Genomic DNA, 12,982 nt, shown 5'->3' with positions numbered 1-12,982 from the left:
AAATCGTTTAGTGTAACGGTACCTTAAGAGGAAGCAAGACAGTATTGTCTGTGCCTGATGTCTTACTGTGTGAAGGATGGGACTGGTATAGAGGATATAACCTGTTAAGGTACCTTCACACATAATGATATCATTAATGATATCGTTGCAACGTCACTCTTTGTGACGTAGCAACGATCCCGCTAACGATCTCGTTATGTGTGACAGCGACCAACGATCAGGCCCTTGCTGGGAGATCGTTGGTCGTTGGGGAATGATCAGTACCTTTTTTTGGTCGCTGATCACCCGCTGTCATCGCTGGATCGGCGTGTGTGACGCCGATCCAGCGATGTGTTCACTTGTAACCAGGGTAAATATCGGGTTACTGAGTGCAGGGCCGCGCTTATTAAGCTGATATTTACCCTGGTTACCATTATAAAAGTAAAAAAAAAAAACACTACATACATTCTGATGTCTGTCACGTCCCCCGCTGTCAGCTTCCCTGCACTGACTGTGTCAGCGCCGGCAGTAAAGCAGAGCACAGCGGTGACATCACCGCTGTTACTGCCGGCGCTGACACAGAAAGTGCAGGGAAGCTGACGGCAGGGGACGTGACAGACATCAGAATGTGAGTATGTAGTGTTTTTTTTTTACTTTTACAATGGTAACCAGGGTAAATATCGGGTTACTAAGCGCGGCCCTGCACTTAGTATCCCGATGTTTACCCTGGTTACCCGGGGACTTCGGCATCGTTGAAGACAGTTTCAACGATGCCGAAGTCGTTCCCCTGATCGTTGGTCACTGGAGAGAGCTGCCTGTGTGACAGCTCCCCAGCGACCACACAACGACTTAACAACGATCACGGCCAGGTCGTATCGCTGGTCGTGATCGTTGGTAAGTCGCTTAGTCTATCGGAACCTTTACCTTCTGTGTTATCTCTCTACTTCGGTCTCTTGGAATGTTGAGGTATTTTTCTGATGAAGAGGTCAGATAGACCTTGAAACGCGTTGAATAAACCACCAAAGCTTTTCATTACATTTGAACCTGCTTTTATTGTGGCAGCGCAGACTTAATCCACCAACTATTCTGCACAGCGTCTCTGAGAAGGTCGCGTGGGCGGCCCGTGGATCTGCAGCAGCCGATATGCACATGCTCTTTGCCTTACGCCATCAGGTGAGCAACTCCCTGTTAAAAAACTGCACTTAATCTGAGGATAAGACCCTATATTCGCTTTTTGTCTCCATAATCTACTAGTCCTTCTGTCGCTCACCAAAGGAACAGGAGGAAACATGTCTGCAGTATCAGGGAGTGTATTATAGTATAACCTTCCAATGAATGCCATCCACATGGAAAAGATCACAAGAGACAATGTGTAAAATAGGCAATAAAGTGAGATAGTAAAAAAATAGAGTTATACACTGTCTTAGGCTAGGTTCACATTGCGTTAGAGCAATCCGTGTACTGCATACGCTAACGGATTGCGCTAACGCAATGTCCCAAAAGGGATCGCGTTTGGCGATTCCGCTAGCGCAGATGCCCAATCTGCACTAGCGAGGAATGGACCTCGGACGCTGCAAGCAGCGTTCGAGGTCCGTCCGAAAATAATGGGACATCGCTGATGCATGCCAAAAATGGCATATGTTAGCGATGCGTTAGCGACCCGTTAGCACATTGCGGTCAATGGGTGCGCTAACGGACCCGTTACATAGCATTAATTGCGACAATTGCGCCTAAGGCAATCAAAACGCACAAAGAAATAAACTTACAGTGTAACCTAAATCAATTAGGTGCAAATTATGGCTATGAAATATAGGAAGAGTAAATGGATGTGTAAATCATCAAGAACAAAGTTACTGAACCAAATCAACAAAAGGACATAGAAATAGACATCAAATAGCCAACTAAAATAAAGTAGAATATTGTGTAACCTGTATGCGGCATGGTACATGGCGGAGAGACCTAATTACATTACAGACGCATTTTTGTTTTCTGTTGCATAGATCTTGTGGATGAGCATGTTTGTTGTGCTCCCCCGGCAGGCACAGCTTCACCTGGCCTATGGTCTCAGCCTCTGCGTGCAGCGTCAGCAGCACGCTCACTTCCTGGTCCCTTAATGCACATTTTAAATTACTTGTGCATTTTAAATTTGGTATATAATATATGCGTGAAAACTTTACTGTATTAATAGGGAAAAGAAAATGTGTAGCCCTGAAAAGGAGTTTTGTTTTAACGGGGCAGAGACAGTATACAAGTACTGCAATTAAACACTGCCCTTATGCCTGCTCTAATCTAAGTTCTCCTTCCTCGATCCACTGTCCCCAAACTGCTTCCAGTGGACTGTGTGCCAAGCATCTCGTCACTAAATCTTTTATAAGACCCGTTTATGCGATGCAGCCTGTCAATCACAGTAATGTCAGTAGCCAACATGGCTATGGCATTACCGTGTATGGCAGGATATCCCTGGATGTTTATTGGCTTTCTAACATGCACAACACACACTCAATCAAGTAACGAGCACACCTGAGAACCGTGATGCTTAAACAAGTATCGAGCAGTGACCAGCACACTTGCTCATAACTAGTTGTATTGAAAACATGCCGATCTGCAGCACTCTCTTTTTTCCATGCAACTTGAAAATTCTGAGGTAGGGACTTTGCTTAAATCAACCAATTCCTGTTTCTTTCAAGGTTGCTGTCGGGACAATGCAGTAATCTAGTGCATCAAAAGGAAAAACAGTATTCCTAACCTGGAGACCATTGAGTCTGCGGAAGAAGCTAGGGGTAAAGTAATCAAGTGCATTAAAACCAATGGCAATATGCCGTTCCTATGTGCCCTTGAGTCAGTGGGAGCGACGAAGGCTAAATGTCACCAAGTGCACTAAAAAGTACGGTCAATATAAGTTTAGTCTGGGTACCCATGAGTCGGTGGGAGCAGCTTAAGGTAAATGTCATCAAGTATCCAAAAAATAATTGACAATGGAGTTGCGGGGTTATTAATAATTCCGTCTTACACTTTTTTGTAGGTTTATTTCAATTTCTATGTCCAAACATTTAAATTTTATCTAAAAGTTAGTTATTAACCCCTTTATGATGGGATAGTACGTCTGAGGTCAGATCCCCTGCTTTGATGTGGGCTCCGGCGGTGAGCCCACATCAAAGCCGCAACATGTCAGCTGTTTTGAACAGCTGACATGTGTGCGCAATAGCGGCGAATGGAATTGCGATCCACCCGCCGCTATTAACTAGTTAAATGCCGCTGTCAAACTCTGACAGCGGCATTTAACTAGCGCTTCAGGCCGTGTGGCCGGAAATGCGCTCATCGCTGACCCCCGTCACATGATCGGGGGTCAGCAATGTGTCAGGATAGTAACCATAGAGGTCTTTGAGACCTCTATGGTTACTGATGCCGGCTTGCTGTGAGCGCCACCCTGTGGTCGATGCTCATAGCAAGCCTGTAATTAAGCTACATAGGAGCGATCTGATGATCGCTGCTATGTAACAGAGCCGATCAGGCTATGCCAGCTTCTAGCCTCTCATGTAGGCAATTGAAGCATGGCAAAAGTAAAAAAAAAAATCTGTTTAAAAAAATATGAAATAAATGAAAAAAATATAAAAGTTTAAATCACCCCCCGTTCGCCCCATTCAAAATAAAACAATAAAAATAAAATCAAATGTACACATATTTGGTATCGCCGCATTCAGAATCGCCCGATCTATCAATAAACAAAAAGGATTAACCTGATCAGTAAATGGCATAGCGAGAAAAAATTTGAACCGCCAAAATTACGTTTTTTGGGTCGCCGCGACATTGCATTAAAATGCAATAACGGGCGATCAAAAGAACATGTCTGCTCCAAAATGGAATCATTAAAAACGTCAGTTCAGCATGCAAAAAATAAGCTCTCATCTTACCCCAGATCACGAAAAATGGAGACCCAAGGGTATTGGAAAATGTCGCCTTTTTTTTAGCAAAGTTTTGAATTTTTTTTCACCACTTAGATAAAAAATAACCTAGAAATGTTTTGTGTAACTCGTAATGACCTGGAGAATCATAATGGCAGGACAGTTTTAGCATTTAGTAAAGCTAGCAAAAAAGCCAAACAAAAAAAAAAGCATGGGATTGCACTTTTTTTTGCAATTGCACTGCAATTTTTTTTTCTCATTCTAGTACATGACATGCTAAAACCAATGGTGTCGTTCAAAAGTACAACTTGCCTTGCAAAAAATAAGCCCTCACATGGCCATATTGACGGAAAAATAAATAAGTCAGGCATACATTCCAGTTTTTGGTCTGCTACCCTTGGTGTTTACAGTATTTTGTGGTTCAAAAATTTTTACAAAATACAGGCCACATATTGAAACAGTCTGTTATCTCAGTCACATGTCTTTTCTATCTGTGGCCTACAAATTGTGGCATTTCAGGGCTACATTCCACTGTATTTGCAGTCTTTGACCTGATTTCTATACAGTATTTTTGGGGCCAAAATAAAAAAACCACATATTTTACAGTGTAGTATCTCCATGACACGCCTCATGGTCTACAAAGTGTGATTTTCAGACTTCCATTCACCTTTTTTGCTGTGGGTTACCCTAGCTTTAAACAGTAAACACTATTTTGGGCTGAATTTTTTTTTTTTTTTAAATGAACCCCCTCCCCCCCCCTTCCCCATGGGGAAATGTTTGTCAGCACGTACATTTAGTGTATGGGCATTTTGAGTCTAGGAGACCCGCTCCTTCTAAATTGTGACTTTTTTAATGAGGCCTTTCTCCACGTCTCATCATCCACTGCCACACAAGGTTGAACGTGTTCTATGCTGCTACAGCCAGTCAATTTTTTGGAAAGGGTGTCTATGATCCCCATAAAAAAATTGTTTAAAAAATGTACCCCCCATGGGGAAATGTTTGTCATCCCATACACGTAGTGTATGGGCATTATGAGTCTAGGAGACCCGCTCCTTTGTAATGGGACAGTTTTTTTTATGAGGCCCTCCTCAATGTTTCTTCCAAGGGGGGATTGGGGTGCGTGCAAATTTGAGTCAAGGCAGCCCTTGCATTCAATGGATAAGGAGACTGTATGGCAGGACCAACTGAAGACTGTGAAGTGGGTTTTCCTGTGGCCATCCAGTACCTGGGTTCAAAGGCTTCTTGGGGTGCATATGACTTGATAGCAGTGCAGGCCTTGCATTCAATGCAACATTTTTTCAGGAAGCCCTCCTGTACCTCTCGTGAGAGGGGTATTGGGGTGCGTTGTAATTCTTAGCAGCCCAGCCACTCACTGCATAGGCAATAACAGCATGGAAGACCCACTGTTTAACAATGGCCCTTTAAGAATAGTAATGCCACCTGATGCCCTTCTAAAAGTAGGCTTTGTGACTTTAAGAGTCCCTCCCTCATTAACGAAACAAGATGGGTCTCCTTATGTGTCGCACACCACATGGCCAGCTAGGAATGTTAAATGTTACAATGACATTTCCCAGTGAATGCATTTGTATTGGTTGAAAGCAATGTTAAAGTTGAAAAACGCATCAAAAACTCTGCGTGTGAACATAGCCCAAGTGGTGGAGGAACATTTTGGTCTGGGGTAAATTATTTTGCCTTATAAACAAGTCATTAACCTAGAAAGGATGTACCTTAACATATTTCCCAGCAAAATTCTTCTTGGTTACACTTTGTATGTTTTTTGGTGCACCTGCAAAAATGGTATGAAACTCTGACAACATTGCTTACCGCTGTGACCTAGGAGTCAGAAATGCTTCCAGGGGCGATCCCCATGATGTTCCTGTGTCATTTGAGCAGTGTTTCCATCATTTTCTGTGTTTCCATCATTTTCTGACGTTTTTAGACCTTAAAAGGACCACTGGGAGGATAGCGGTAAAAATACTCGGGTTTCCCCTAGACTTACATTGGGCTCGTTGCTCGGGTCAAGTACCCGAGTATTCCAATTTGCTTGACCCGAGCAACTGGCACCCGAACATTTTAGTGCTCACACATCACTACTCTTCATGCTTCCCTCTGCCGACAAGCTTTTTGGAGATGGAAATGTCATTCCCCAGCAGGACTTGGCACTTGTCCACACTGCCTAAAGTACCAATACCTGGTTTAAAAACAACAGTATCACTGTGCTTGATTGATCAGCAAGCTTGCATGACCTTAACCCTATGGGGTAATCTATAGGGTACTGTAAAGAGGAAGATGAGAGACACCAGACCCAACAATGCAGATGAGCTGAAGGCTGCTATCAAAGGAACCTGGGCTTCCAAATTAGAAAAAAAATATACTTTGCAAAAGTCAATGTCTATTTGGAATTAATCCATCCTTACTTCTTACCTGGCCCCATTTCGAGCTGGCGATTGAGACTGTGGTATACATCATGGACATAACATTCAGGAGATCTGCATCCTCGTAATCATGACGATTTCCAAACATGGTGGTAAAGATAACATTATAGGCAGCTTTACTGAGGTATTGGCGAGGCTCCACCAATGATTCTAGAGAAAGAAAATGATATGCATGAACTATTTAGATATTTATACACATTGCTGCCACGCCCCCCATGTGCATCAAAAACTACAGAAAGAAAGATGCAGCCCATTTAAAAGACCCTTACCTAGGACTTTCATGCATTGGTCAAAAAGTCAAAACCTGCAAACTTCCTTGACCTAACAGCATCATAGATCACTACAATTCCCATGAAATAAGGTAGTTTGACTCCACATACTTACAGTATTAGAATTTGTGCCGATGGTTTAGCCCTGGCACCTTATACCTACAAGTACTTTTAAACTTTTTCAATATATGAAGGTTTTAGGCCAGATGCTTTATAAAATATAGGGGATCTCTCCATTTGACAATGTAACAATCCTACAGTGAGCTGTATCTCCCAGCAATGAACAATGACAATAATTCAAAATCTTCTTTTAGAACAAAACAAAAATTCATATCTAGTATCTGGTGCCAGAACATCTGATATCATTGTCCTGTGTTGCTTTCGAAGACAGGAAGAGTTATCCACACAGGTCAGAAAAGTCTCACCTCTCAGACTTTTTACAGAATTTATGTCTACTCACCATCAGATAACCCACTTCAATTACCTGTCCACAGCAGTCATGGGGTAGGAGAGTTTAAAGGGAACCTGTCACCCCCAAAATCGAAGATGAGCTAAGCTCACCAGCATCAGGGGCTTATCTACAGCATTCTGGAATGCTGTAGATAAGCCCCCGATGTATCCTGAAAGATGAGAAAAAGAGGTTAGATTATACTCACCTGGGTGGGCGGTCCGATCCGATGGGCGTCGCAGTCCGGTCCGGCGTCTCCTATCTTCATAGGATGACGTCCTCTTCTTGTCTTCACGCTGCAGCTCCGGCGCAGGCGTACTTGTCTGCCCTATTGAGGGCAGAGCAAAGTACTGCAGTGCGCAGGTGCTGGGCCTCTCTTACCTTTCCCGATGCCTGCGCAGTGCAGTACTTTGCTCTGCCCTCAACTTGGCAAATCAGTACACCTGCGCCAGAGCCACAGCGTGAAGACAAGAAGAGGAAATCATCATAAGAAGATGGGAGGCCCCGGACCGCGACACCCATTGGACCGGACCAGAGCGGGACCGCCCCGAGTGAGTATAATCTAACCTCTTTTTCTCATCTTTCAGGATACATCCGGGGCTTATCTACAGCATTACAGAATGCTGTAGATAAGCCCCTGATGCCGGTGGGCTTAGCTCATCTTCGATTTTGGGGGTGACAGGTTCCCTTTAACGAAAAAGAGGTAAGAGATCTATTTTCCATATGCAATAATTGCCAGCTCTTTTTCCCATTTCCATTTTACAATGAAGCCATGCTTCTATTCTCAATATAAGGGTGACACGTCCCCTCTCGAGAGGATTTTAGAAATTGCTCTTATTTTGTCATTACATTTCTGACAAGTTTTTATGTTCTTTCCCAGATTTGTGTGGGCTTCCTCTGGATTCTTTGATATCCTCCCACAATCCAATTTAGAATTTAGATTGTGAGCCTCAATGGCAACAGAGATAATACAGTTGGTAAAGCGTTGTGGATTATTATGTTCCTTTAAAAGCTAAATAAAATTAATAAATCCTCCCTTTTAATTATGTACGCAAACATGATAATCAAACATGTCAGGGCCTAGCCAGGAGACACCTTGATATTTTCACATATAAAGCCTGGAGGAAAATTGCCGCCAAATTAATTCGCAACGATATAGCAAACATTGTAGTCACTGTATGTATGTGTTTTTACATCCATGTCTTTATGTATGTGATTTGTATTATATTTTTGGGTTGTGATAAGATTTTCTTGCTAAAACAAAAGATGTTTTGATTTTAGAAACCATCGCATAAGACATCAGGTTATTATCGCCCGTAACAACCTTTTGTTTTCTTGAGTTCCGTCACTAGACACAAAGCTTCTTCTTGAATCCGATCCTCCATTGTCCTGTTTCCCATGCCAAAATCTTTCATTGTAGAAGCAGAAAACCTGCGAAGCGTCTTCCATCTCTCCATGTCGCTCGTGAAGGCAATTCCTAAGAGGGTGAAAATAGCAAGAAAGATTTTTCTCAACCAGTTCAATCAAGCAAGTAACATAGCAATCTATTTATCAACTGGAGTTGATAATGTAGTACCGTAATTTGTTTCCTTGTTCTCTTAGGTTGTTTTGGAAAAAAAACTTTTTTTCACATTAGGAGATATTTCCAATAAGTGCAGGTTGCTTAGAACATGTAAATCATTTGCTTTCATCCACACCACCCTGAACATGCCCGATCTCATCAGATCTTGGATGCTGCGCAGGGTTGTGACTGGTTAGTACTTGAATGGAACTTGGATAGAAAAATCATGTATCCTTAGAAGGTGTGGAGCAGTTTGATCACGTACGAACTGGATACAGGATGTAATAGTGCCCGAAGAGTGGAATAAAACTTTTTCTTTTTCAATTTTGACTCTCCTTTAAGTAGATATTAGCAAAGTATTTGGCACATAATGATTTACTTTTCTTAAAGGGAACCTGTGTGCAGGATTGTGCTCAGTAACCTACAGACAGTGTCAGGTCGGCACCGTTATACTGATTTCAATGATACCTTGGTTGTTGAAATCTGTCTTGTGGTTGTTTTTTTAATCTTTATTTTCAGTTTTGAGTTAATGATATACCGGTGCTCCGGGGTGGCCTTTGGGGAGGTCTTCATGTGGTGCTGTGATTAGGTATTCATAATGCAGACTGTTGAAAGTTCACTGATCCCTCAGAGAGGCCCGCCACCTGCGCACTGCAGTACTTTGCTTTGCCCTCAACAGGGCAGACAAAGTACGCCTGCGCCGAAGCCGTAGAATGAAGAAAAGAAAAGGACGTCATCCTATGAAGATAGGAGGCCCTGGACCCGGACGGCGATGCCAATTGAATCGGACCGCAGCGGGACCGTGAGTATATTATAACCTCTTTTTTCTCACCTTTCAGGTTACATCGAGGGCTTATCTATAGCGTTACAGAATGCTGTAGATAAGCCACTGATGCCGAAGGGCTTAGCTCATCTTCGATTTTTGGGGGTGACAGGTTCCCTTTAATATCAGCCCTCACCTGTGGGCTTTCCCTGTGCTGGTTATGAAAATGCACTAGAGCCCAAGCCATTTTTTTATGTAATTATTCATTCTACAAAGGAGGGGCACAGTTGCTGCTGAATAAAACTCCCATCACTGTCTCCTGGCCGCGCTGATCTCAGCACGAGCAGGAGACAATGATGAGGGCTGCCTTCAGCAGACGCTGGAACTTGGGAACAGCGCAAACTGTACCACTTCTTCCCACGCGTAGGTATGTATCACATGTATGGCACACGGATGTAACACACGGACACGCGGACATATGGACAGCAAGCACGGACAGCACACAGACTGCATATTGATGTTACATACGTACACACAGACAAGGACCACAGATCTCACCAGTAATGTTTTTTCCTAGACAGGAATCACCAGGATCTTTGAACGTCTAAAGTGTTGAAATAAAGACTCACCATAGTTTTTGTAGACAGAATCAAAGGAAGCGACATTGCCTCGAGCTAAGAAATCATCCCCCCTGTCCAAGAGAACTTCTTTCACAGCTTTGTATCCTGTGACCACTATGACTGGCCGGGAACCCAGGTAGATGGTGAACACTTCTCCGTATTTCTCACTAAGCTGGATGGAATATGAAAATGAATATTGTCATTTCAAAGTAATGTCAGTCCCTTAATCAAAATCCCTACAAATCTGAGGTTTCCACTTGGGATAAAAAAAATGACGCTGTTGTAATGCAAATAAACCGACTTCCTCAAATGATCTGTGGATTATTAGCCATAATGAGAGGAAAATCTTTCTTTATATGAGAGACTCTTCCAGAGGAGACAGTACAAAAAAGGGCGATTGCAGCTCAAAGTCAAGGGAGGATCGCAAAGCAGGTCACTTTTAAATTGCCTGTATCTACAAATCAAATCTACATGAAACACCCCTTTTAATGAAGTCAGGATAAACCCCATCACTTATGTAGTTTGGTCTGTGGGACAGCACCATAAAGGAAAAAGAATACTGCATCAGTCCACGTGATATCCTGTAAGTTTTGACAAGCAATGAGCAAACTTGTTCAGAAAACGTTCACCAATCTCAAATTTGGCATAAATGTTGCCCTGATTAATTTTCTGGTTCCCGAGCTATTTTCCTAAAAATCTGTAAAAGTCTGGCAGAAGTTCAGTAAATGACAGAGTTAACTAAGGGCTCTTTTCAGACGTCAGTATTTCCGGTAGCAGCACAGGCCACAAGACATCCCGAACATGTGCACACTGATGACACACGGATGACATCCCTGTGTCGCCAATGTGAGAAGTACAGGCACCTGGGAATCAGCAGTACTGTTCGCGCTGTTCCCCAGTGCTGGGTGCTGAATTGATGAGATCTCACATCACTGTCCCCTGCTCGCGTTACGATCAGCACTAGCAGGGGACAATGTTGAGAGTTGTATTCAACTGTTAATAGTGAGAGCAGGTGGCAGCTAATCGGAGTATTCATCAGCCGCTGCCTGCTCTATAAATAAATGTTAAAAATGATGTGGGTTCCCCTGTATTTTTGATAATCAGCCAGGCAAAACTGACATCTGTCAGCTTCAGCAAGGCTGGTTATCAAGAACAGAGAGGTCCCCATGCCGTACTTTTTAATTATTTAAATAAATAATTTAAAAAAAAACAGTGTGGGGACCCTCCAATTTTTGACAACTAACCACATCTAAGGCAGACAGCTGGGGGCTGGTTTTCTCAAGCTGGTAAGGGCCATGTATATTGGTTCCCTCCATCCTAAAAATAGCAGCCACCCCAGAAAATCTTCTATTTGATGCCCCAATTCTAGCGCCTTGCCTGACTATTCCCACTTGATCTGTGGCAATGGCAAGTGGGGTTCATATTTGTGGGGTTCTATTCTTGATAACAAGCATTGCTAACGCTGCAGCCCGCAGCTGTCAGCTTTGCCTGGCTGGTTATCAAAAATACAGAGGAACCAACGTCAATTTTTTTTAAAGTATTTATTTATAGCACAATTGATGGGTCAAATGATGCCACTTTTGATGGTGTTCACCCCTGATTTTAGATGTTTTTTTCAACTTTTGGGCACCCATAAGGGTGTTGTCTATGCCTTTGGTTTTGCCTCCAATTGAAGTCAATAGGCTTTGGGTATGTTCGGAGAACTGTTCTGCGAACATCAGGAATGGATGTATCCAAAATAAACCTTGAATGGCTTGGTCATCTCTATTCTTGACCATTAATATTTTTTACCTTCAATACAATAAAAGTGCCAGCCACTGTGCCGAATCTCTTACCTAAGTCAGTTGCTGCACCATTGGTGGTTTACTGATGGCAGCATGGACTGACGTTTGTCCTTTCTGCTGGCACAATAGCGAGCCCATACAGTACATGCAGCAAATATAACTTTAGATTAGTCACTCATAGGTTGATCAGATCTTGGTAAACACTTACGTTCAGCAGAGATTTAACTATGTCTCCTTTGCTTAGTTGTAGTAGGTTTCCCATTATTGGCAGTGGGGTAGGTCCAGGTGGTAAGTTCCTCTTTCTCCAAAAATGCATGAAACTTATGATTAAGATAAGACAGTAAATCACCACTGTCAGAAGGAAGGTAATATTTTCTGACAAATGCATTCTGGCTTCTGATCGTTCTTCAGGTGATTTCTTGCTTGAAGACAATTCTGTTCTTGATATGACAAGTAAGGATTAGCACATGGGTGAGGCTAAGTGTTGCCTCATTTGGCACGTGTTTTGTCTATTTGTAACTCAGGAAGTTTTTAGAAACTTTTTGGGGTTAGGTTTAGGAAGAGACTGTATTTAATGAACTAGGTGTTTTGTGCTATTTAGCAAAATACCCTATATAATAATACAGTCCCTAAGAGCTGGGGCCCCGGCTGCAAAAGCTCCTTTGATTGCTTGGATTGTGTACTTGGTTTTATGCAATCCTATAAAGCAAGGATTGCTTTATAGGAAGGATGCTCAGGAAGGATATAATGGAACTAGAGAGAGTACAAAGGTGCTCAGGAAGGATATAATGGAACTAAAGAGAGTACAAAGGAGGGCAACAAAATTAATAAAGGGGATGGGAGAACTACAATACCCAGATAGATTAGCGAAATTAGGATTATTTAGTCTAGAAAAAAGACGACTGAGGGGCGATCTAATAACCATGTATAAGTATATAAGGGGACAATACAAATATCTCGCTGAGGATCTGTTTATACCAAGGAAGGTGACGGGCACAAGGGGGCATTCTTTGCGTCTGGAGGAGAGAAGGTTTTTCCACCAACATAGAAGAGGATTCTTTACTGTTAGGGCAGTGAGAATCTGGAATTGCTTGCCTGAGGAGGTGGTGATGGCGAACTCAGTCGAGGGGTTCAAGAGAGGCCTGGATGTCTTCCTGGAGCAGAACAATATTGTATCATACAATTATTAGGTTCTGTAGAAGGACGTAGATCTGGGGATTT

The 12,982-nt window shown here is 42.7% G+C and overlaps 1 protein-coding gene across 5 annotated transcripts in view; it reads right to left on the bottom strand.

Annotated features, from left to right (window-relative positions):
* The window catches only part of LOC138661754 (cytochrome P450 2A4-like), a 63,514-nt gene extending 51,314 nt beyond the window's left edge, over nt 1-12,200 (bottom strand). For 4 of the 5 annotated variants that reach the window (XR_011317962.1, XR_011317963.1, XM_069746648.1 and 1 more), the window contains exons 1-4: nt 11,970-12,200; nt 9,987-10,149; nt 8,358-8,510; nt 6,306-6,466 (exon numbers count right to left, since the gene is read on the bottom strand). Coding sequence is in view for 3 of the 5 variants with exons in the window: in XM_069746648.1 (XP_069602749.1) it covers nt 6,306-6,466; nt 8,358-8,510; nt 9,987-10,149; nt 11,970-12,149 (657 nt within the window). In the remaining 2 variants the exon portion in view is untranslated. The remainder of the gene's footprint in view (nt 1-6,305; nt 6,467-8,357; nt 8,511-9,986; nt 10,150-11,969) is intronic. The other variant, XM_069746650.1, reaches the window with a different exon arrangement.
* Nucleotides 12,201-12,982: the final 782 nt, after the last annotated feature.

This window comes from Ranitomeya imitator, chromosome 2 (genome assembly GCF_032444005.1).
Source record: "Ranitomeya imitator isolate aRanImi1 chromosome 2, aRanImi1.pri, whole genome shotgun sequence".
In the NCBI taxonomy this organism is placed as follows: Eukaryota; Metazoa; Chordata; class Amphibia; order Anura; family Dendrobatidae; genus Ranitomeya; species Ranitomeya imitator.
Note: the sequence above shows the minus strand (reverse complement) of the source record. Positions and strands in the feature narration are given on the sequence as shown.